At 41.3% G+C, this 23,992-nt stretch overlaps 1 protein-coding gene across 8 annotated transcripts in view; it reads right to left on the reverse strand.

Moving 5' to 3' along the window:
* The window catches only part of palm2akap2 (PALM2 and AKAP2 fusion), a 124,085-nt gene that overhangs the window by 60,997 nt on the left and 39,096 nt on the right, over positions 1-23,992 (reverse strand). For 5 of the 8 annotated variants that reach the window (XM_077622309.1, XM_077622313.1, XM_077622312.1 and 2 more), the window contains 4 exons: positions 19,704-19,818; positions 19,289-19,310; positions 17,329-17,457; positions 13,967-14,773 (listed from right to left, as the gene is read on the reverse strand). In XM_077622309.1, the coding sequence (XP_077478435.1) occupies positions 13,967-14,773; positions 17,329-17,457; positions 19,289-19,310; positions 19,704-19,818 (1,073 nt within the window). The other 3 variants (XM_077622315.1, XM_077622314.1, XM_077622316.1) reach the window with 3 other exon arrangements.

Here is a 23,992-nt window from a genome sequence, read left to right on the forward strand (position 1 = left end):
ATGGGATAAATGATTAGTAAATATAATAAATGCAAATGCTGAATATTTTATGCATATGTTGGAACATCTAGTGAAGGGGTAGGGAACCTATGGCTCGGGAGCCAAATATGGCTCTTCTGATCGGTGCATGTCACTGCTTACCTGTGAGGTAAAATATGTATTTAAACCACTGGTGACAGAGCCGAGTTCCGAAATAGGAGCGTCACGTCGGCACTATGGCGCTGACACTAACTCTAACTTCAGTCATCTTTTTTTTCTTCATTAGCCTTTTCTGTATGCATATTTTCATTGATTAGCAACTGCGTAACAGTGTTATCTAAAGAATTCATTTAGTACTTTAAAAGTGGTAAAATCTCATCACACTTTCTGAATCACTTTATTCTCATTAGGGTCGTGGGGGGTGCTGGAGCCAATCCCAGCTGTCTCCTGGCCAGAGGTGGGGAACACCCTGAATCGGTGGCCAGCCGATTGCAGGGCACGAAGAGACAGACAACCATGCACACTCACACCCATACCTAGGGGCAATTTAGAGTGCCAAATCAGCCTACCATGCATGTTTTTGGAATGTGGGAGGAAACCGGAGTACCCAGAGGAAATCCACGCAGGCCTGGGGAGAACATGCAAACTCCACACAGGTGGAGGTGACCTGGATTCGAACACAAGACCCCAGAGCTGTGAGGCCGACGTGCTATCCACCGGGTCCACCGGGCCGCCCAAGTGGTAAAATGACCCCCCAAAAAATCACATCTCATTTTCACATTTTTTCTCTCAAATTCTGAATATGGCTCTCAAGGAATACAATTTAGAAATAGGAATTGTTCATGCCTCTCTGTGTCAAAAAGGTTCCCGACCCCTATCTAGTCTGTTATATTCATTACCTGTGAAAATACATTAAATATTATTTTCTTATTTCATCCATATCTATGATTTTCAATTGGCAATATGTCATCTCACATTTAAGTACAGGTATATACTTAGATTTTGAATTTTAAATGTAGACCTACACAATGTTCCCTCTAATTTTTCGTTGGTCTGGGCAGAAAGACAACCTCCCTGAGCGCACTGAGTACCAGTGTGAGCGACATCATCGGTACTCGGATGATTCGCCTGAAAACGTTTTGCCGACGGACGTTTGACAGGCGGGCAGGTCGCCGAATGGACGTTCCGCCGAACGTTCATTCGCCGAAACGGCATTCGCGCGCTCGCCCCGCCCCCAGATCGTGTGTGTACAAGTTTTTCAACCTCGACCCGCGGGCCATATACGGCCCGTTAGGATTTTTTATCCGGCCCGCCGCCGGCATTGTCCAAATTATAGTAAAAATCAATGTTAGTCTACCATCAATGGCAGCCCGGGAATAAGCACTCTTGGGCGGGCATGGCAGCCCGGGAATAAGCACTCCTGGGCGGGCAGATGTAGCAGTACCGAGCCGTAAAATGACAGCAATCGGGTCAAATCCATCCTAAAACAGCGTTTAACGATTAAATACAAATACTGGAGCTCTTTGGACATTAGAACCGAGCCCAGGGAAGTGAATTCCTCGGTAAAATGTCGCAATGATGTCGCGATGGAAACTCAAAATGCTCTAAAATTCGGTCAAATCCAGCTGAAAACAGCGTTTAATGATTAAATACAAATACTAGTATTTGTATTTAATCATTAAACTAACAAATACTAGTATTTGTATTTAATCATTAAACTAACAAATACTAGTATTTGTATTTAATCATTAAACGTTGTTTGAACGAACGGTCATTCGGCGACCTGTCCGTCTGTCAAACGTCCGTCGACAAAACGTCTTTAGGCGAATCATCCGGTCACGACATCATCATTGCTCGCTATGAGCACACCAGCATCACACCTGCCACAAGCAGGTGCATGTCAATGTTCCCTCTAATTTTTCATGTAAAACATGCTGTAAAACACGAAAAACATAAGAGTGGACAGCTACTGCCACTGGCTGCCGCTTAAACGGCGTCATCATGGGGAAAGGGGTAAAAAAATAAAAAATAAAAATAAAATAAAAATTACTGCGCGCCATATTATTGCTGCTGCGCAGAGAAGACGAGAGTAGTGCGCAATTGCGCACCCGCGCAGCTTAGAGGAAACATTGGACCTACATAACACTTACTGTACATTCACCTACTTTGTATATTTGGTGTAGTGCTGTCAAGTTAGCGTATCAAAGAAAAAATGCTTGCTTCGCTGATTCATTCAGAATGTACCTGCAACTGTATTGAATAGGAACTTCATATGCGATTTACCTATTCAGTTCCGGAGTTTATGTTCCAAAATGAATACAGTTTAACAATTCTAATTTTGATACACTGTTTTCTTCCATCAAAGCAGATGCATCCATGAGAAATACCACACTATTTACTGGGTTTCTGCATCTACAAGCCTTAATCTTGAGCACTATAAGAGAATGGCGAATGTATAGGCTGAAGGTCATCTGCCTTATGTTCAATCGTCATTGTCCCAACATAATTTGATAACAGAAGCCAGGGATCAAATATACGTGTGTGTGGCCTGGATTTGGTTGTCATGGTATATCTAACATGATCAGCTATCTTATCCTGTTAGGTTTACTGAAGCCAAGTATCACCCCACATGTATATTTCCAGTTTATTGTGATGTATCATTTAATTATAATGTGAAATAGATGCTGAATAAGATAAAAGTAGTACTTCACCCACTTTCTCTTCATGTTAATTGGCTGCCCTGTCATATGTCCAAGTAGATTACAGTTAGTTTGTAAAAAGATTGTAGTCTTGTTTTGTTATATGATGTACGATGTGCAAAAGGTGAAATACTGAGTAAATATTATAACAGGGTCGTACTGCTCAAGATTATGGTGTGGTGAAGTTGTGGAAAATATGTTCTATTTGTGCACTTTGTCACCCAAAAAAGGGTTTATACCATGCATTTGAGTGTAACTAGAGCAAGTTTACGTTCACCTCGGTTAAACCTACTTTACTTGTGAGCCACGCATTAAATATTTTGCATCATCTACCTCAAATTAATTTCACTAAGATGTTATTAGATGAATACAATTTTTGTGAGTTGTGCTAAAATAAATCTCATTCTTTCTCTAAAAAATATATTTTCTTTTAAAATGCAAAGGTATCCCTTTCTTTCGCCACATTGTTGTTGCTTTAAGTGTTAGTGAGTATTACCAGAAAAGATAGGGCAGCAGTGAGGAGTGCTTGTGATTCTTTCTCGACAGCAGCCAATCAAACAGTGAATGTTATATACAGAAGCAGATGGAAGAGCAACAAGTGTTATGAATGGGCAAGCCGATTAAAGACGGATCCACAACAACTAAAGAACGAAGGAGTCAATTCACAAAAACTAGAATTTATTGAACCAAAGGAGCACGCCAAAAATCGTGAGTATCAAAAGGACATAAGAATAATTAAGGATCAAAAAGTACAACAAAACAGCACAACCGACTTGGTGAATAAACTAAGGTTTTCAAAGTACAAAAACACAAAATACAAACGTCAAAATCTCGGGGAAGTCACAGCTAAGTGTTGGGCAAGCAGGGTGGTAAGCAAGGGCAATGGAGGCAATACTCCGACAATCCACTGGTTGTGGCTGGAGCTCTTAAATACCCGATGCCTCAATCTACTGCAGGTGTGTTGATACCGCCCCCGTCTCGTTGGCTTAATCAGCTGCTGAAAAGTCTCATAGGGAGTAGAACATGACAGTACCCTCCCCCAAACGGACGCCCCCTGGCAGAACTCATGGTTTTGCAGGATGTAGAGAGAGGAAATCCCTCAGAAGTGACGGGTCGAGGATCCAGGACCGGGGAATCCAGAAATGTTCCTCAGGGCCATAGATCTCCCAGTTGACCAGATACTGCAACCCCCTACCCTACTTAAGGGAGTCAAGGATGGTGAGCACAGTGTACACGGGATCGCCATCGACCAGACGAGGGGCAGGACGAGGCACCGGCGGAGGGTTTAGAGGGCAAGAAGACTTGAGCAGGGAGACATGGAACATGGGAAGCACCTTCATGGAGCTGGGGAGTTTAAGCCTGGCGGCAACTGGGTTCACGAAAATGTCTACGTCAAATGGGCTGACAAAATTCAGGCCCAGTTTTCCAAATCACCTGGGGGGATGCCAATCCGGTGTAAAGGGCCACACAAGCTGGCCAGGTTGATAGGTAAGGGCAGGTCTCCTGTGAGGACCAGCAATCTTGCAGTTACGGGTTGTCGTGCGGACCAGTGTCGCCCTAGTGTCCCTCCAGACTTTGTGGGCCTGTTGAAGGTGGGTATGCACTGACAGAACCGCCATCTCAGCCTCCTGTCTCGGGAACAGAGGCGGTTGATATCCATAGACGCTCATGAAAGGTGACCTACCGGTAGCTGAGTAGACAAGGGTATTGTGCACGTATTCAATCCATGGGAGATGCAAATCCCAGGATCTCGGGTGTTTTAGGCAGACGCAGCAAGGAAGAACAGTGACAAAGTCCGGCGCAATGTGGGACCACAGACGGGACGGGACCGGCAAGGGGCGAAGCAATCCCGCTGGTGCCTGATGCACAGACTTTCCCCGGGCGCAAACTGAACAGGCTGCAACCTTAGTCCACCACATCCTTCCGAAGGCGTGGCTACCAAAACCACTGAGATACCAGGAAGAATGTGCGGGACACACCTAGGTGGCAGGGGAACTTGGATGCGTCGCCCCACTCCATGACTCCAGCGCATTGGGTCTCTGGAAAAAGGATTTACCAGCGAGGCAGCCCCTGGGCACTGTATCTCCCTCCAACATCTTTTTCACAAGGTCCTTGACTTTCCTCCTCCTCTGCTCTGCCAATGGGAGACGTACCCTGGCGAGTTGCATGGGCTCCTCTGTCGTCGAGTCCCGGGACCACTCCGATGCCGAGACCAACGGGGATACGGCAGCGCCAACCACCCCTGCAGCCGTGGTGCAGCTCTCCGCAGGGGGTCTCCGACGGCTCCAGCATTCTATGTCAGGCTCTCGCTTCTTCAGGCAATTAATCAGCCGGATGGCTAAAGCGATCAGCTCATCCACGGCAGTGGAGTCATCCCGAGAAGCCAGTTCATCTTTGACAATGGGAGACAGCCCACGTGGAAAAATAAGCTCAGTGGTCCGTCGCCAAATCTGCACTCCGACACAAGAATTCGAAACTGAATGAAGTAATCCGCCACAGTCTGGTTCCCTTGTGCAAAATGCAGCAGGCGACTGCCCGCCTCCTTGCCCCTGACCGGGTGATCAAAAACTTTGTTGAACTCTGCTCTAAAACATTTGAACAAGTCACGGATGGCCATTCGAGCGTTGCTTACCACCCTGGGCGAAGTGGACACCCTACCATCAAGGAAACTCATATATTATAAGAAGTGCGGATGCGATCACTCGAAAAAGTGAGTGGTTGTTGGTCAAATACCAAGGAACACTGGTGCAAGAACTGCCTACAATTATCGGGTTCTCCCTTGTAACGGTGGGGGTGCAGTAAGATCGGCTCCCGAAAAAACGGCTGTGTGCTCAAAGGAGCTGTAGTGGGCTGCTTGGGTGCAGCGGAGGGGTTAGTCAGTTCCGCCGCTTGGGTAGGGGATGTCAGCCTATCAACCTTAATTGATAAAGCGCCGATCGCATTTATTAATTCGCTTAATGGTTCCTCATGTTGGCTGATCATGTGACCATGACCAGCAAGCGTCAAAATCTCGGGGAAGTCACGGTGAAGTGTTGGGCAAGCAGGGCAGTAAGCAAGGGCAAGGCACGTAATACTCCGACAATCCGCCAGTTGTGGCCGGAGTTCTTAAATACTGGATGCCTCAATCTACTGCAGATGTGATGATACCGCCCCCGTCTCGTTGGCTTAATCAACTGCTGAAAAGACTCATGTCATCATAGGCAGTAGAAAATGACAGCAAGAGACAGCAGAAGCTGAACTCGAGAAACTCAGCTTTATTTGATCGTAAGAGGATACAAAGACGGGCAGAGAATGGGATAACTAGAGTGAGGAACCATAGGGAAAAAGAAAGATGTGAACAATATAAAATGGCTCCTTTTTTAATGTACCGTACCTACAACCACGAGGGGAGCCACAGTGGAAGAAGGGGCGGTCCCCAGTTTAGAACACGACAGGAACCTAGGTGTGCAAATAATCATCATCTGAGTTGTTCCTTTTTTGGGGTAACCTATTTTGGTTATATGATTGCAATTTGTATTGTTGGAACCAGTTGAAGACTTACTACATAATCTGCACAATTCCTGAAGAGAAACATGTAAGATTCTGTAATTTTAAAGAGGAGAATAATTGTCTTTCCTGAAAATAAATACAATTGGGTAGCACAATCAAAACCAGTCAAATGAAATTTAACTTTCTGTGTTTGTTAGGACTAGATTGTAATTGTTTTTCCTTTGCTTTCTCCCTGTGTTCTATGTTCGTTTCTTATTCATGTTTGTCCCACCTGTCTTGCCGTTGCGCTCACGCAGCTGCGCGTCATTTAAAATTAGTTCCTGTTTTGTCTATTTAAACCCCACTGATTATTATGTCATTTGTCGGATCGTCTGCCTTATTTCCCTTCCATGTGTCTTTGTTACCTCTTTCCTCGATTCCCTGTGTTTTCCTAAGTCAGGTTGGGTTTTGTGATGTGATTTCTAAGTCTTTGTTATTTTCTAAGATCCTGCCTGAGTTATTAAAGTTTTGTTATGAGCACTACTTCCCTCGTCCTCGCCTGCTTCCCTGCGATTGGGTCCTAATTCCTGGTTACCTCGCCACAACGTCTTGCCAAACAGTGTTGTACATTTTGATGGTACTCATTAAGGTTAAGTTGTATCCCATACCAGAGCATTTTTCGCAAGTTGTATATTATTGCACCAAGGCCTGGTTGTAGGTCAAATTCAGATGTAACATTTTACAATTCTTGATTTGCATTTGGTTATGAATTATTTGGTATAAAATTAACTTGAAGGCTTGAGCTATATTCGAATTCGCTTCCTGAAGCATGGTGCTTGTCACTATCTGATCATGGAGGTTGCTTAGCATTCTGCACAGCAATGTGTGAAAACAGAATGTAGCTCTGGGTGTTTGTTGTATAAACAATTGAGCTGTGTTCTGGAAGTTGTAAAGCTTTTCCTGACCTCTTTTATGGTTCAAAGGGAAGTGTTATATCTTGAGAATCTATGTCCCAACAGATGTCTAAGTAAGTAAAACCAAATAGTATTTGATTTCAAACCAGCCATGTACCTTTGTAACTCAAACGCACTCTTGTATTCAAATTAACGCCCACTTTGGGTGGAGGGAATGGAGGCTTTAAACAAATGGAGTCAGCACGAGGGTCTTGCCTTTTCTCATGTCAATAAAGAGAACTGGTCATGGGAGCTTCAATAATGTCTTGCCGATATTTTCGTTGACACTGGTCTCACCAGATCTTTCAGAACAAAGAAAAGAATATCCCACAAATGGTGACGCCCACCATGATTTGTTCTGAAGGTCCAGACGAAACCATGACTTTCCTTGCAGACTCTTGGAGGACAAAACAAAAAGGTAAGCAGATTTTAAATTCTGCTTAATTTATAGAAACATCAAAATTTTAGAAGAGTCTGTGGGGAAAGATCTGAGATTGTCGTCCTGGTGAGATAAGATTGTTATTGTTATTCACGGACGTCGTATTTTTGTTGGAATCTCGCTTTTTTTTGTGGAACTGCGCCAGAAAGCTACATGCTTTTGCGAAACAAAGTCACTTTTCTATGTGAACGGCACACAAAAGTTGCTTTTTTCTTTGTGGATAAGCACCGATAAAAACCCTTACACTTTTATCGAAATAAAGTCACGTTCCTGTGTGATTCGTGCAAAAGGAACTGTGTGGTCCTCAAAGGAGTCGTCTTCAAGTGTGGATAGCGAAGTGATGTGTGCACTTTCAAAAACCGTGTAAAGATTTATTGATTTTAAAAATAAAAATAAACTAAGAATACAGAGATTTGAGGGAAAAGAGAGAAAGTTGGTGGGGGAGGGGGAGGCATTGCATATGGAGGAAGTCAGTTTGGCTATTTATTACAGTAAAAAAGTTTTGATTTGGTGTATGTTTAGTTAATTTGTGTAATTGCAGAAAGGAAAAAAACAAATATATTTCTCGATCTTAACATGGAAGCAATGATCATAATAGAATACCAGCGAATATATTTAATTTTGACTGATAAGGCTTTTGGATTTTCACAAACTATAGTGATGGAATAAGTAAGATTATTGTGATTTTTGCTTATTGGTGTGTTAAGATAATTTGAATTGAGAAACCAGCTAATTTTATTAAAGTGATCAGACGCATTATTCACCAAAATTTTAAATGTTATGTACTTCATTTGATAAGTGATACAAAAGAGAAATGGATGAATGAATGTACTTTGTTATTGTGTTATCAATGTGGCCAAAAGGATATCTTACTGTTATTTCTGTGTGATAATGATTTGCTACATTACATGTTATAGGACTTTGAAGACAGCTGCTGTTGGGGATCTCCAGGTGGTACCATCTCGAGAAGGGTGAAAATGGCTGACTAAATTCAGATGAACTCATTGTGCTTTGAACTTTCCCCCCTGGGGTTTTTCCCGAGAAATTAAAAACTGTTGACTGTGTATACAGGGCGAAAAGCTAAACGCGGAAGTATGGAGGCATGAAAAACTGTGATTGTCGCAATCCGAGGGGATTCAAACCCACATCATGGCACGGACGGTAGAGGATTTACGACTCCTGATGAAACAGACAGAGCTTCACTCCCGCCGTGCCATAAACCTGGCCATAAAACACCAAGGCTGTTTTTTGGGCAGACAGATATTACACCTGAAGAAAACAACTCCACCCTTATCTCAGTAAAGCAAAATCTGATACTTTTTGAAATTGTGTAAGTGCATTGGACAATAACAAAAAAGTGAGACTATTGTGCCTGGAGGATCTTAAACAAGCAATGGTAATAATAACAAATAAATCTATTGAGAATTAAATTGAATGGCAAGGAAAATAACTATATGATTAGGGTACGACATTGGGTTAGAATGAAAATAACAGAGATTGGTATGTTTTGATTTCATTTTTGTACGTGACAATGTTATATGATATGTTTAGAGTCTGCATTTATAATCATTTGTTTACTTTTATTCTTAAGGCTCCGAGGAGTGGAGGATATTTGTGTTTTTTTACAGATCTGCGTGCGTCTTGATAAGAAGCAGGTTGGCTCAGCCTGATTGTGGATCTATTTTTTCCAGTATTGATGTTGGGCTTTAAAGTACTGTCTATTCAAATCGGAATCTCCTATATTGTTGAATTGTATCATAGGCACTATTGTTAACTCATTTATACAAAATTAGCATTGTTTTTGACAATCTTGCAAAATGGAAACATTGGTAGTTTCCTTAATGGCTTCATTTACTACTTTTATTGTTCTTGTTTTTACTTCTTAGTTGCTGTATTGTTGCATTAGGAAAGCCATGATTAGGTGATTTATTTTTAGTACTAATAACCCAAATATTTCTGCTATTCAATATATTGTTGTGTATGATTTTCCCATTTACTGTTCTCCTACTGGCTCTCCTTCACATCATCATTTTGATGCTGTTCGTATGGAAGATTATGAAATAATGCCGGTGACAAATTTGCTTTGAAAGGGGACTTTTATTGCTGATGGACCCAGACTGAAGAAGAGGAGGAAGAACTACGAGAAGAAGAACTTCAGTGGCGGACCATCTGGTTGAATAGGATTTGATGTTTATATTTTCTTTCTAGTTTTTTGTTACCATAATGAAGTAGTGTGAAAAGTAGTATGTTATTTTTTTTCTTTCCTGTGTATGTCAGTTTTTCTTAACGATACTAAAGGTTTTGATATGTGTTATTTTTATTTGATTAATAGTTTGTTACATATTTTTTTTCTGTGTAAACAAGCGGTCTGTTATGAATTATCTGTTATAAAAAATAACTTAAAGGTTTGAGCCATGTCTGAATTCACTTACTGAAGCATAGTGCCTGTCACTACCTGATCATGGGGATTGTGTAGCATTCTTCACAGCAATGTGTAAAAACAGTATGTAGCTCTGGGTGTTTGTTGTATAAACAATTGAGCTGTGTTCTGGCAGTTGTAAAACTTTTCCTGACTTCTCTAAATATCATTTTTTTATGGTTCAAAGGGAAGTATTGTACTATCTTGAGAATCTAGCTCCCAACAGATCTCTCTCTCATTTTCTGAACCGCTTTATCCTAGAGTGGTGGGGGGTGCTGCAGCCTATCCCAGCTGACTTCGGCCCAGAGGCTGGAGACACCCTGAATCGGTGGCCAGCCAATCGCAGGGCACAAGGAGACAACCATTCACGCTCACACTCATAAATAGGGACAATTTTGAGTGTCCCGTGAGCCTACCATGCATCTCTTTGGAATGTGGGAGGAAACCGGAATACCCAGAGAAAACCCACGCAGGAGCGGGGAGAACATGCAAACTCCACAAAAGGGCACCAACCTGGATTTGAACCCAGGTACCCCACTGTGAGGCCTACGTGCTAGCCACTCAGCCGCCCAGCAGATGTCTAACTCAGTAAAACCAATTAGTATTTGATTTTAAACCAGCCATGTTCCTTTGCAACTGAATTCAAATTAATGACCACTTTGGGCGGAGGCAATGGAGGCTTTAAAAAATTGAGTTATCACGAGGGTCTTGCCTTTTCTCTTGTCAATAAAGAGAACTGGTTATGGGAGCTTCAATAATGTCTTATTTGCCTATATTTTTCTTGACACTTCTCTCACCAGATCTTTCAGAACAAAGAAAAGAACATTCCACAATTTCCAGTGGTTGTCAGAATATTTACTCTAAAAAGTAAAAAATATTGTGCTGCGTAGGAGGAAAATTCAACATTTGCTTGGTAAGCAGTTAAGGCGCAACCATGCAAATCTATTGAGATTGTTAGTTAAGATCTTGCTTCTGCAAACTGTTTTTGCATTTCACATGCCTTTGGCAATAAGCGTGACACATCTGCAGAAGGAATTAGCTTTTAGGAGAAGATCAGATGAGCTTGTGAAATCAAAAGGGAACAAAACAAAAGTTGGTTGTGTTTTAACTGTAGCCGTAATGTGGTCTGAAAAATAGACATGAATAATATTGCATCATGAGACAGGAAACACTTTTATAATAGAGTATCTTTAGTGTACTATATATAGATGTGAAGAATAAAGTAATTGCTGAGTTGAATAGAGAGACTACCGCGTTTTTAAATTGGAAGCTTTGTTAAATAGTGGTAAATCATAAATCATAGTTACAGAGCTGGGTTATAAAAACAACATTTATTAGATGGTGGCAAAATTTAAATGATACTTACAGACGTGGGTGTTAAAAGCACCATTCAAAGATATTTTGTGGATTGTTTAATTTGGATATATTATATATATATATATATATATATATATGTATGTATGTATGTATATATATATATATATATATATATATATATATATATATATATATATATATATATATGTATGTATGTATGTATATATATATATATATATATATATATATATATATATATATATATTTTACTCATGTATTTATCATTCCCTCTGCAAAAAAGGAAAGATAATCCTCTTTTTGCATCAGCTTTTTAAAATGTTAGGATTGGAATGTTCCAAAATGGTAAATGTAGAATGCTTTAATCTCAGTTTTACAGACACTATTGCTTCTGTATAGGCAGTGTATGATATGGTCAAAATGTCAACTGAGACACACAGCAGTATTAAAGTACATACCTGTTTTTATTTTTGTTGGTGTTTTTTTTCCTGAGGGGACAATAAAGAAGGTGCCTTCAGTACTTAAGGTATATAGTTTAGTTTTTTATCTTCACGGAGACCACATCAATTAATTGGTGCTTGTCATCTATTAGAACAGATAAATACAATACAGATGCCACTATTTGAGGAAATATTCTAAGCCGACACCATGATGTATTTTATTTTCTCTTTATAAGCCTCGAACGGGGTGTGTGAGATTCCAGATTTTGGAGGCTTAAGGTGTACTCTCTTTAAATATAAAATCATGCCTTGTATTTCAAGGAACATTATTGTAGCACATTTGTAAACGTGGGCCTTCTATGAGCACAATGTGAGAGCTGGCAGTGTTTCAGTGGACATCTGCATCGCTGAAGGAAAATGTGAATAATATACTTATGTGTGTGTGTCTTTCGCAATACTGGTCGTATGCTATCCATTCATTTTCTATACCACTTCTTATTGAGATGTATACAACTAGAAAACCTATCCCGTCTGACTTTGGATGAGGCCGGTGGGAAAAAATTTGCATTCATAGCTCTGGAAATTTTGGACCCCTCTATAATGCATCTTTCTTGAAAATTTGCACAATAATGGCTCATTATGTAATGTAATGGTGATATGCTAGCCATTAAAATGAGTCTTTTTGTGTAAGCTACTAGTTGTCACTGTCAATGATTATCCTTATGTTCAATACGTTCATGAATTAGTCATTGAATGGAAGGAAGTAGCTTCATCGGCAGATTACCTTGAGTTGATGCACAAAAAAAAACCCAACTCGCATGATAACCCATTGACACCTAAAAATTACAAATAATGAATGCATGAAAAGTGGAGAATATTGTAAACGCTCCATCATAAATGTATTTGTGAATGGACATTAATAATGCCTTCGTCAGACCACACGATTTGTTTAGTCATGTCCGACAATCGCAGTGTCATATGATAGGACATTGTGTCACGATGTCGCAGTCTGTTTTGGAACAGACAAGACCAGAAACTGCCCGATTGTCACATTCCGCCTCAAAGAGCACGATGGATATATAGGACACTGTCAATCAGTAACAGACACTTGGGCACTTTGTGTCATAGAGTAATGGTCATCTGCTCTGCTCGAATAAACCCATTCACTATAAACAAGATGGAAAAAATGGAGCCGAAGTTAATCTATTTGGTCAATTTTCATCTACAAATAGTAGGAACGTGTTGTATGTGTCACACTATACTAATGTTGTTGGTTTTTAAAGAACATCTAATTGCTCAGTTGTTTTGTTGACGATTCCGGTTAAAAATACAGAGACAAATGACGAAGACATGGCAACAAGAATCTTGCGAGCCACACACATTCTCAACATAACTCTAGTTTCTTTAAGTTGGTTGTAGGTGTGTTTGAGTATGAAAATAAAAGGACATGAGTAAGAAAACATTCATTCATCTTATCCTCAAAAGGGGTCGTGGGGGTGTCGGAGCGTATTACATCTAACTATGGCCAGTAGGCAAGCTACACTCTGAATTGGTTCCCAGCCAATCGTAGGGCATAACGAGACAAACTACCATGCGCACAATCATATCTAGGTAAAATTTGAAGTGGTCAATCAGTCTACCAAGCATATTTTTGGGAGTTGGAGAAAATCCAAGTACCCTGGGAAAACCAACTCAGGTGTCGGGAAGAACATGCAAACTCTTCACAGAAAAGCTGAAGCTTAGTAGTAATGAACCTTTGAAGGAAGAAAACTGTGATTTATAATTTTATACTTATTTCACAAGGTTTTACCTGTTACGTAGAAAGTTATTGTGTAGTTTCAGTGTGTATGCTTGGAATAACAGTGCCTTTTTGTGAAATCTTAATGAGAATACTGATAATCTGTCTTCGTTGTGATATGACTAGCAATAATACAGAGTTTCCTGATTAGTGATTGGTTTGGATCTATTCAACAAAATTTTGTTAGGAGGATTAGAGCCACTGTGTTGGCTCAAAGGATTTAAAAAATGATTGATTAAAGGAGTAGCAGAGTGAAAAGTCAAAAGACGTGTGCGAAAGTGTGGCAGTTGCTCAGAGTCCAGACAGGAAGGGCCTTCAGTTAGTAACCATCCAAAGATAGAGGGAAAAGAGGAGTGTTGTGGGTAATCATAAAAAGGAAGCAGAAGATTCAGTCACATGACTACGCAGCACTTGCACCGTTTCCTCTTGTCTGTACCTGTGGCAGGGGTGAGACCAGGAGGCGGGGCTTTGTTGGCTTCAGATTTAGGCAGGGCTGATGCAGCGCTGTCGGGCTCGCGGCCGTCCGACGACAGTTCCGTACTGACTGCCTCTGATGTGACCGGCCGACCCGATACGAGGTCAGCGGCCGTGCCGTCCACGACTGACAGGTCGGTGACTGTCTTCTCTCTCAGGGACTTCTCGTCGTCTTCATCGATCAGCACTACCTCAGCCTTAACACCGCCATCAAAGCCGAGCAGCTGATGGCTCTCGCTCACATCCTCCGGGTCCTGGTATCCCAAGAATACCAAGGTGACAGGGTGTTCATCGCTGGCTTGAGGCACAGCGCTATGCTCGGATCCCGTGCGGGCCAATGGGCTGGGTTGCTTGACTACAGGACCCAAGGATGGGGTCCGGGTCTCCCTCTGCAGGGTGACCTGGGCAGGTGGGCTCGACGGGATGGACGGCGGGGCGCAGGAAGGCGGGGACAGATCATCCCCGGCTGCTGGCAACTCACAGACCTGAGGTGTAATCGAAACGTGACCCCTTCTATCGTCTTCTGCTTCCACGGGTCCGGCCACTCTTTGGATTAGCTGGTCGACTCTCGAAAAGCTCCACCCGTTCTCAACTGAGGTCGTAGACACGCCCCCAGAGGACTTGACTTCGTAGACCACTTTCCTGTCGTGATCGTAGACTTTGACGCCGCGCGACCCCCCTTCCATGGGGCTCACACGGTTTGCAGACAGGACATGATGCTCGCCAGTCAGGGGACCTTGCTGCACGTTGATCTCCATGTCAAACATTGCTGTTAGAAAGAGGTGGTGGTGGTGGGGGTGGGAGGGTATGCAGAAGGTAGTGGGGTGTGAAGAGTGGTGGAGAAGTGAGGGGTGGAGAAGGTGGAGGGAGTGAAGTATGAAGATGGGGACACACAATACACTAAAAACCTTATTAAGTCAGTCACAGCATTTCAAATAATAACCTTAGGCTTACATTATAACTACTGTGTTTCCACACTATAAGACGCACCTTCAATGAATGGTCGATCTTAAAATGTGTTTCATATATAAGGTGAACAGAATTAGTAGTGGTGGTGATAGTGGTAGTAGTAGTAGAAATAGTAGTCGGTTAGGAGTTGTGTTATACTACATCAACTAGATGGAGCTGTGCTAGGGAATTTCATACAATGATTAACCAATATTGATCCATATGGTACATACATATAAGGCGCATCGGATTATAAGACGCCTTTGGAGAAGTCTTTTAGTTGCGCCTTAAAGTGTGGAAAACACGTTACTTGCATCCAGTTTGAACAAATGCAAGCATAGCAAATATTGTACTTTTGCAAATAAAACGATGGGCCATAGTCATTTACACTGCCAAAGTGTTATTACTGTGGTTTGCAGCAGTATATATAGATCTGTACTTCACCATACTGAGCATTTTTCCTGCTGCTGGGTAGACACATACCAGTAGTTTATTTATTGAATCATTTTATGTACCGCTTTTCCTCAAGAGGGTTGTGGGATCTTGCTGGAACCAATCCCGGCTAACTATGGGCAGGAAGCAGGGCGCACCTCGAACCCAATCGTATGGCACTTATAGACAAACAACCTTTCATATTCACACTCACATCCATAATGACTTTATAGTGTTCAATCAATTTACCGTGCATGTTTTTAGGATAAGGAAAGAAGCTAGAGTACAGAATAAAACCCGCACAGAACATGCAAAGTCCACACAAGTCAGCCAGAGCCTGAGACTGAACACATGATCTCAGATCTGTTGGATAGATGTGTTACCACATCATCCATCATGTCGCTGTACTTAAAATATTGATTTGATGATTATACAAGTGGTATTGTTTTGTCCCTGATCTCTTTGGAAAATAATAGGGGCAGACGCAAATGTTAAGTATTCACACCGGCACATCCATTTGTTTTGGTCAAAAAACAATTCTGCCGATCTCATTGATTCATTCATCTTCTGTACCACGCAACCTCGACTACTACTACCCTGGACTGGTCACCAGTCAGCTGTAGAGCACACAGAGAGACATACGACCATTCGTACTCACAATCATACCACCACCTGACTGCACCATCAGGCCGCTCACTTCTGACGATCTATGATCTGAAACTTCTAGTTTTATGTCTCAAAATTAGCATGTCTACCCCGTAATTTTATTGGCTTGCTCGATATTAGGTGGAAAACTACAATATTTTATATGTTGCTTGCAATGGATATCATTGGGCTAGTTTGTGCTCAAATAAATAAGTATAACTGATATGAAATACACTATGATGACAAAAGTTTTGGGACACCAAGTATTAAACAAACAAGAGGTTAAAAAATTTTGGTTGCGGTCAGGGTTCCCAAATTGTACCGCATTGATCTTTGCACACAGGGGCACCAGCAATGCTGAAAGAGAAAATCAACTTTGCCAAATTGTTGGAAGCATGGATGACTCCTGAACTAAAATGATTGCCACAAAACCTTTGTCCATGTAATATACATTTGGGAATCTATCCAAAAGAGAAAAGGGTTAATAATTTTTATCAGTCGGATTCTGGTGGCCATCTATTACATTTGGTCAAATATAAAACTTTATATTTCAAATATTTACACTGAAATGCCCAATGTTGAGAATTCACTTCCATACAATCACATCATTATAGTGACTGTTGAAATAAAGAACTAAACATCTTAAACCAGGTTTTTTTTAAAATGACAATTTAAACAATAATGTATTTTATTTCTCTTTTTGTATTCTAACTATACAAACGGTCTGTACCTTCATTGATACACACCCCTGTAATTGCCTGAATTCTCTATTTAGATTCATGCCTTATTTACCAAGAATTTTTTTGAAAATTGAGTTATATTTTAAAAGCAAAAATAGTACAATACAGAACATTCTACATCTTGAAAATATATCTACTTAGATGTTCCTGATGCATCACCCATCTAATAATATCTAATAATAATTGGAAAAAAAACGAGTAACCAAGTATTTTTGGGGCGACACTAGGTTGTTCAAAACAGATGGATACTAATTAAAATATGACTAATTAGTAGCCACTGGTTAAACTCTATCCCTAAAATGCCACTTAATTGACCATGTATTCCGATGTCAGCGCTGTTCCGAGGTTTTAAATCTCATGTTATTGATGTGTTTTATATATATATATATATATATATATATATATATATATATATATATATATATATATATATATAGTACTTCAGTACTAACCTGTCTTTGTGTTGTGCGTTTCTAAGCTAACTTCAGCACATTCCAAATCCTTGATGCCCTTTCGTCCTTCATCCCTTATCACCTTTCATCTTCCTCTCTTTTCTTACCGGGTCTTAGAGCTGCCTTCTCCCCAAGCGCAGGTGGGCAGGTCCGGGGCTGCGTAGCTACGACGATATGATCGTGGTCGAGGACCGCGCCGTCCGAAAGAGGAGCGGACGTGAAGCTGCTGGGCTCAACTGCGCACGTTGACAAAAGGGAGGGGGCAAGGGGCAATGTAAAAGACAGTTAGTGTTATAGGCTGAGAGAGAGATACACACACATACACACAAATAAACATAAATTTATGAAGTGAATCATAGACTTGCAAAAACACACACACCCCTATACACACCCTGTGTCACTGTCCTTGTCGCACTTCTGTGCCCACGGCAACCGTAGCACCCCGGAGGTTCAAGTGCTTATGCAGCAAAAGCATGTGTGTGTGTGAGTTCGGGAGTTTGTTCATGTTCATGTGATGGGAAAAACAAAGCGGCAGGGGCTTACATGGCTTTTTGGAGAATAGTGAGTGCATAAAGGCAGCGACTGCAGGATGCAGAGTCATGGCCTTGTGTGAGTTTGAGTGTCAATAGTCTTGCTGAGCGTGGCGTGTGTGCGTGTACGCGTTTTAGTGTCTGTGTTCAGGCAAGTATATGTCTGTGTGCTCTGCTTGTGGCGATCTGAGTGTGCGCTTAAAGGTTCATGGGCGCTCTCTGGCCAGAATCGCTCCTGCCTCAGCATGACTATTATATCCAGACAAAACACACTGACACATGCAAACACTGGGAAACAACAATGACGCTCTTGGGTAGGGATGGATATTTTTTGTAGTTTGGGTTTTGGCCCATATACCAGTTGGTATTTTTTTAAACGGTCCTGGTGAGTAAATGATTTTTTCAACAAATACTTACCAAAAAATGCTTTGAAATTTTGGAAAAACAAACACCACCCTGTAATTTACTGTGCCAAATTAAACAATTAAGATTAAAATTTTCTAAAATATGAATTCATGCTTTACTGTTGATTCCTACAGTAGCGTTTTGCATTCACCTTAAAACCAAAAAGCCCTGATCCTTTTTTCAAATTAATTTATTTTTGGGGTTGTTTTTTGAATTCATTATTTTTGAGAACTACGTTTTTCTAAATAATTTATTTTCCGGGATTTTGAACAAATTATTTTCCAAGTCTGTTTTTCTGCTGAATTTATTTAAGGGTTGGTTTTTGAATTTTTTTTTAGCTTTGTTTTTCGCACCTCATTTCCTGAACCGCTTCACCCTCACAAGGATGGCTGGGGTGCCGGACCCTATCCCAGATGACTTCGGGCACGAGGCAGGGGACACCCTGAATTGGTGGACAGCCAATCGCAGGGCACAAGGAGGCGGACAACAATTCATGCTCACACTCATACCTAGGGGCAATTTAGAGAGTCTAACCAGCCTACCATGCATGTTTTTGGAATGTGGTAGGAAACTGGATTCGAACCCAGGTCCCCAGAACTGTGAGGCCAGACTGCTAACCACTCAAACACCGGGCCACTTCTTCGTGTTTTTTTTTTTGCTTTTGTAAAGGTTTTCAGGAAAAAAGTAGTCGAGTCTAGCTGACTTTATCGTACGACTAATCATAATATGAAATTAAAAGTGGGTCATTATTAACCATTGTTCCCATAAAAATGATTGATTTGCTTGGTGAAAAACTGCTTAAACGCTGGCTGCCACAAGGATGAAATTACACGGATGAGGATGCTAATCACAGAAAAGCCTCCCTTTGCCTAAATCATTTCCGGTAAGTGACTCTGGCTTCCTGGCTAACAGTGAGATCGGGGAAAAGCAGTTTTGCGTTATTATGCTTTATTTTACAAAGGCATCCAGCTTGTGCCTCAGTGAGGTCCAATCTACCGAATAAAAACAAAACAAAAAAATAACTGAGGTGACTGTTAGACTGGCAATACCAAATATCCTTTTGGATTGTCTTGGTGTATATTATCGATTTGTGTGCATGTGTGTCCGTGTAAATGCACGTGGATTATCATACCCCCATCATGTGCCATCAAACTCTGAAAAAGAGAGAGAGAGCAAAAAAGAAAACCAGTCAGTACGATTTGTGGTAGTTCTTCCATTAAGAGATAAAGAAAGGAGCAACAATTATGTACTGTAAGTATAAATTCAATTTTGTGTCAGGTGAAATACATAATTAAAATGTACAATTAATTTTGGGTTGCCCAATGGCACTATTTAACAAATTGTGGATGACAATTGAGGTTTATCAAAATTACCAAAGAGTGGACTTTCATGTAGTGTAAATTTGTCATGTTCTTAATTTTATTCAATTCTAATTTAAGCAATGCCCAAGTCAACAAATCAGCATCATCTGTTTAGAAGTGTTCTCAGTTAATTATATCTTAAAATACAATACCTATTTATATTTTTTCCATGTTCATGTTTTGTACCTTCTGAAGGTCTTCTATAGATTGTTCTGTCTCCTTCAGGCGTTCCTGTAAAACTTGCTCTTTAGCGGAGATTTGCGATTCTTCACCCTCAAGCGCACTGATTTCGGATTCAAGCCTGAAAACACACAACGGACACATTTAGTGTCCATATTGGAGATATTTGCACATCTCAAACCAACAAATTAGTTTCAGAAAACTTCAGCATCAATAATAGCAATCACATATGTGAACTGTGAATGAGTATTGTAATATACAAATAAATCATAAAATGCACCGATTAGAGTAGTCTTGTACTTGCACTAAAAATCCATAGGCTTTTAACCACTTTAATCACTTTTTGTAACTATTTATATTTGTGACCACCTATTTATGTTGACTACTTATCTTTGTTGACTACTCATTTAATTTGACGACTTATTATGTTGACTTCTTATTTATTTATTATTATATATTGATTATTTATGATTATTATTATTTATTTGTGCACTTCATGGTGAAGCTTTAAATCTCATTATACATGTATTATGACAATAAAAGCATTCAAATGAATTCAATTCAATTCACGGTCAACAATGGGATGCTACAAGCTAAGCGAATGAACATAAGCAACAAAGATAAGAATAATGAGAAGCCCACATGACATCTACAGTGAGTTCAATAAGTATTTGAACACGCTGCTATATTGCAAGTTCCCCCACTTAGAAATCATTGAGGGGTCTGAAATTTTTATCCTAGGTGCATCTCCGCTGTGAGAGAGATAATCTAGAAAGAAAAATCCAGAAATCACAGTGTGATTTTTCAACAATGTATAGTTATACATATAGAGGCAGGCACATTACTAATAGGTGGAGGATGACGTTCTCACTACACAGTGTTTTTTGACACATGGAAAACAGACTGGATAGGGGCCCCCCAAGGATCTGAATTGGGCACCCCTGGAGTAGAGTATATCAGTTAAATCCATTCACACCATTTTTCATAATAGGCCTATATGTGTTCAATCATTGAGAAAAATGTTGAGTATTATCAGTGTGGTGTTAATGTTGTAAACATTTAAAAAGCATAAAAATCGACAATATCTGACCTTCATTACAACATCTTCTCAGTTTTTATTTTTAAACCAGGTTTAGTCCAAACCTGGTTAAATGCAGGATTCAAAATGTGAAAAAAAATATTTTTATAGCACTTAATAATGAACAGATCATGTCTCTTTGTTCTTTGTCCCAGAATACACTCCCCTCACCTGACAAACAAAGCCACAAAGGCGAACCATTATCACATGGCCTGAGGACGCTCTCCCCCAACTCCAAGACTGATTTGAACAGTCACAGTGGGAAACTCTGTCACAGACACAGTGCTGTCTTACATCAAGTACTGTATGGCTACAGTCACTATGGAGAAGACCATCCAGGTGTACCCAAACCGGAAGCCGTGGAAGACCAGCCAGGTCCTTCAGATCCGGTGACAGGGCACTCTACAGGGCACCCCACGGCAACCTGAGGAGAGGCATCAAATCTGCCAAAACAGACTACAAGGGTAAGATAGAAGGGCAACTCAACAACCCCTGAATGATGTGGCAGAGCATACAGTCCCTTACTAACTAAAAGAGCTGAGCTGCGACTCCTGTGGATTCAGATGCGGCACTGGCAGAGGAGCTAAACAACTTTTTTGGCTGCTTTAGATCCCAAACCCAGCACCCAGTCACAACACCCCAACCTCCAATACATCCTACACCAAGCTCGGGAAAAAGCTTCAGCCCACTGACTGTGGAGGTAGGGGACATGAGATGTGTGTTCCGTGCAGTCAACCCCAGGATGACCAAAGGACCGGATATAATACCATGCAAAGTACTGAAGGCATGTGCTGACCCACTAGCACCAGTCTTCACAGACATTTTCAACCTGTCACTAGAACAAGCCTCCATGCCAGCCTGGCTAAAATCGGCCACCATCAACTCAGTACCCAAGAAGTCCCCCACAAACAATCTGGGGACTACCGCCCAGTAGTTCTCACACCAATCATCACAAAGTGCTTTGAAAAATTGGTACTGACACACATCAAAGTCTGTCTTTCACGACCCACATCAGTTTGCATATCGGCCGAATAGATCGACTGAAGATTCAATAACCACAGCCCTCCAGGCTTCACTGAGCTACCTTGAGAAAAGAGGCAGCTATGTCAGAATGCTCTTCATTGACTACAACTCAGCCTTTACCACCATAAGACCGGACATTGTTATCCCCAAGTTGGCAAACCTGGGGCTTCCACCTTCTCCTGGATTAAAGACTTTTTGGTCAACCGACCCGAGAACGTGAAACTGGGTCGCCATCTTTCATCTGCCCGAACGCTCAGCACCGGCTCGCCCCAAGACTGTATGCTGAGTCCACTACTCTACTCGCTCTACACACACACAACTGCAGACCCACCCACCCTGAGAACATCATTGTGAAATTTGCGACCGGTGCAATGGTGGTGGGGATGATCTCTGGAATGTGAAATCACTGTTCACAGAGGAGAATCAGACGGCCGACAGGGATCAAGTCCTTGGACTCAGCATGGTGCACTCTCAACAACTTGGCTCTGAACGTCTCCAAAACTTGAGAACTGAACCTGGACTTCCGACAGAAAAAAGGCCGCCCCGTCCTCCCTGTATATCAACACGGCGAATGTGTGGAGCAAGTGGAGACCTACAGATTCCTGAGGGTCTATATCTCTGCTGCTCTCCCTTGGGTGGCACACACCACAGCACTCGTCAAGAAGGTGCAGCAGAGGCTACATTTCCTGAGAGTAGTCAGGAAGAAGCAACTAGACACCAACCTGCTGGTGACCTTCTACTGGTAAGACATTGAGAGCATGCTGACCTACACTGTGTGAGTGTGGCACTCAAGCTGCACAGAAGCCGACAGGAAAATAATGCAGAGGGTGAGCAACACAGCCCAAAAGATCATCAACTGCCCCCTACAAACCCTGTCTAGGATCTACAAACACCCGTGCCTGGAAAGGGCAGAGAGCATCATATAAGACAACACACATCCCGACTTCCACCACTTCAACCTGCTGCCATCTGGCAGGCACTACAGTGCCATAGCAGCCGGGACAAATAGACTCAAGGACAGTTTCTTCCCAAGAGCTGTCACCATACTGCATCTAGGAGTACCAAATCAAGATTTACTGCTAACCACTTTAGTCACTTTTTACCTCCTGTATTTTCTCACATAAAGCCATGTTTGTCCCTAAAAAATGATGACTGAATCGAGGGTATGGCTTATATGGGCACTAATGAGACTTGACATGCACGAAACTGCAAGGTGACAAAGATGAAATGCCATTACGCAAGACAATGCCCCGAGACTCATTTATTTCAAAATAGGGAAAAGATAAACACATAAAAAGCTTAACAAAATGTATTTTGACGTCTATGCATTAAATTCAAGAAAAAAAAAACTTTATCTCGAATAAAACGTGAAAAAACTCACTAAATTGTGCCTGCCATTGCTCGCTCGCAGCGCCGCCATCTTAGCTAGGATGACAAACTAGACAGCTATTGACACATTTCTTGGTTTTACTGCTCACGTGCTTTCTTCATGTTTATAAAGTAAAAAAAATAAAAAGATGGCGCCGGTCAAGCGGCAGCCGGTAGCGGCAGCCGGTAGCGGTAGCTCCGTCTGCTCTTGCTCGTTTTGTGTTTTTACTGCTTTTCTATCTATTTTAATTGCATTTTAGTATTTCTTGATGCTTTCCGATATACTTTGCTTTGTACTTTGCGCTTTTTGCTTTGTTGTTTTTGCAACATTTGCGACTCGAATCCACCCGTCACGTGGCTTAGTTTCTTTTTGCTAGTCCTAGACGTCGTTGGAGCCGTTCAGCCGTGCCTCCGCTGTCATGCACGAGGGATCAGCTGTGAGCAATGGACGATAGTGCCGGGAGAAGAGGCGACGCTCCAGACCAAGCATTCCATCATTGTTATGGGAGCGTGAGATCTGTCGATGCTTGCCGATCTGCAACGGGAGAGTTGTGTGCTTTACCCCCCAGCCCTCACTTGGACTACTTATTTATTTATTATTTTTATTACTTATTTATTGATTATTTATTTGTATTTTTGTTTGTTGTTGTATTTGTGCACTTCATAGTGAAGATTTAACTATCATTATACTTGTATAATGACAATAAAAGCATTCAATTCAAAACATTGCAATGTACTGAAGCCGCGAAGTGGTGAACGATCACAGTACAAGTCAAAAGACTACCAAAACTGACCAGATTTGTTACTTTAACATTTCTTAATGAGG

This window comes from Stigmatopora argus, chromosome 16 (genome assembly GCF_051989625.1).
Source record: "Stigmatopora argus isolate UIUO_Sarg chromosome 16, RoL_Sarg_1.0, whole genome shotgun sequence".
NCBI classification, from domain to species: Eukaryota; Metazoa; Chordata; class Actinopteri; order Syngnathiformes; family Syngnathidae; genus Stigmatopora; species Stigmatopora argus.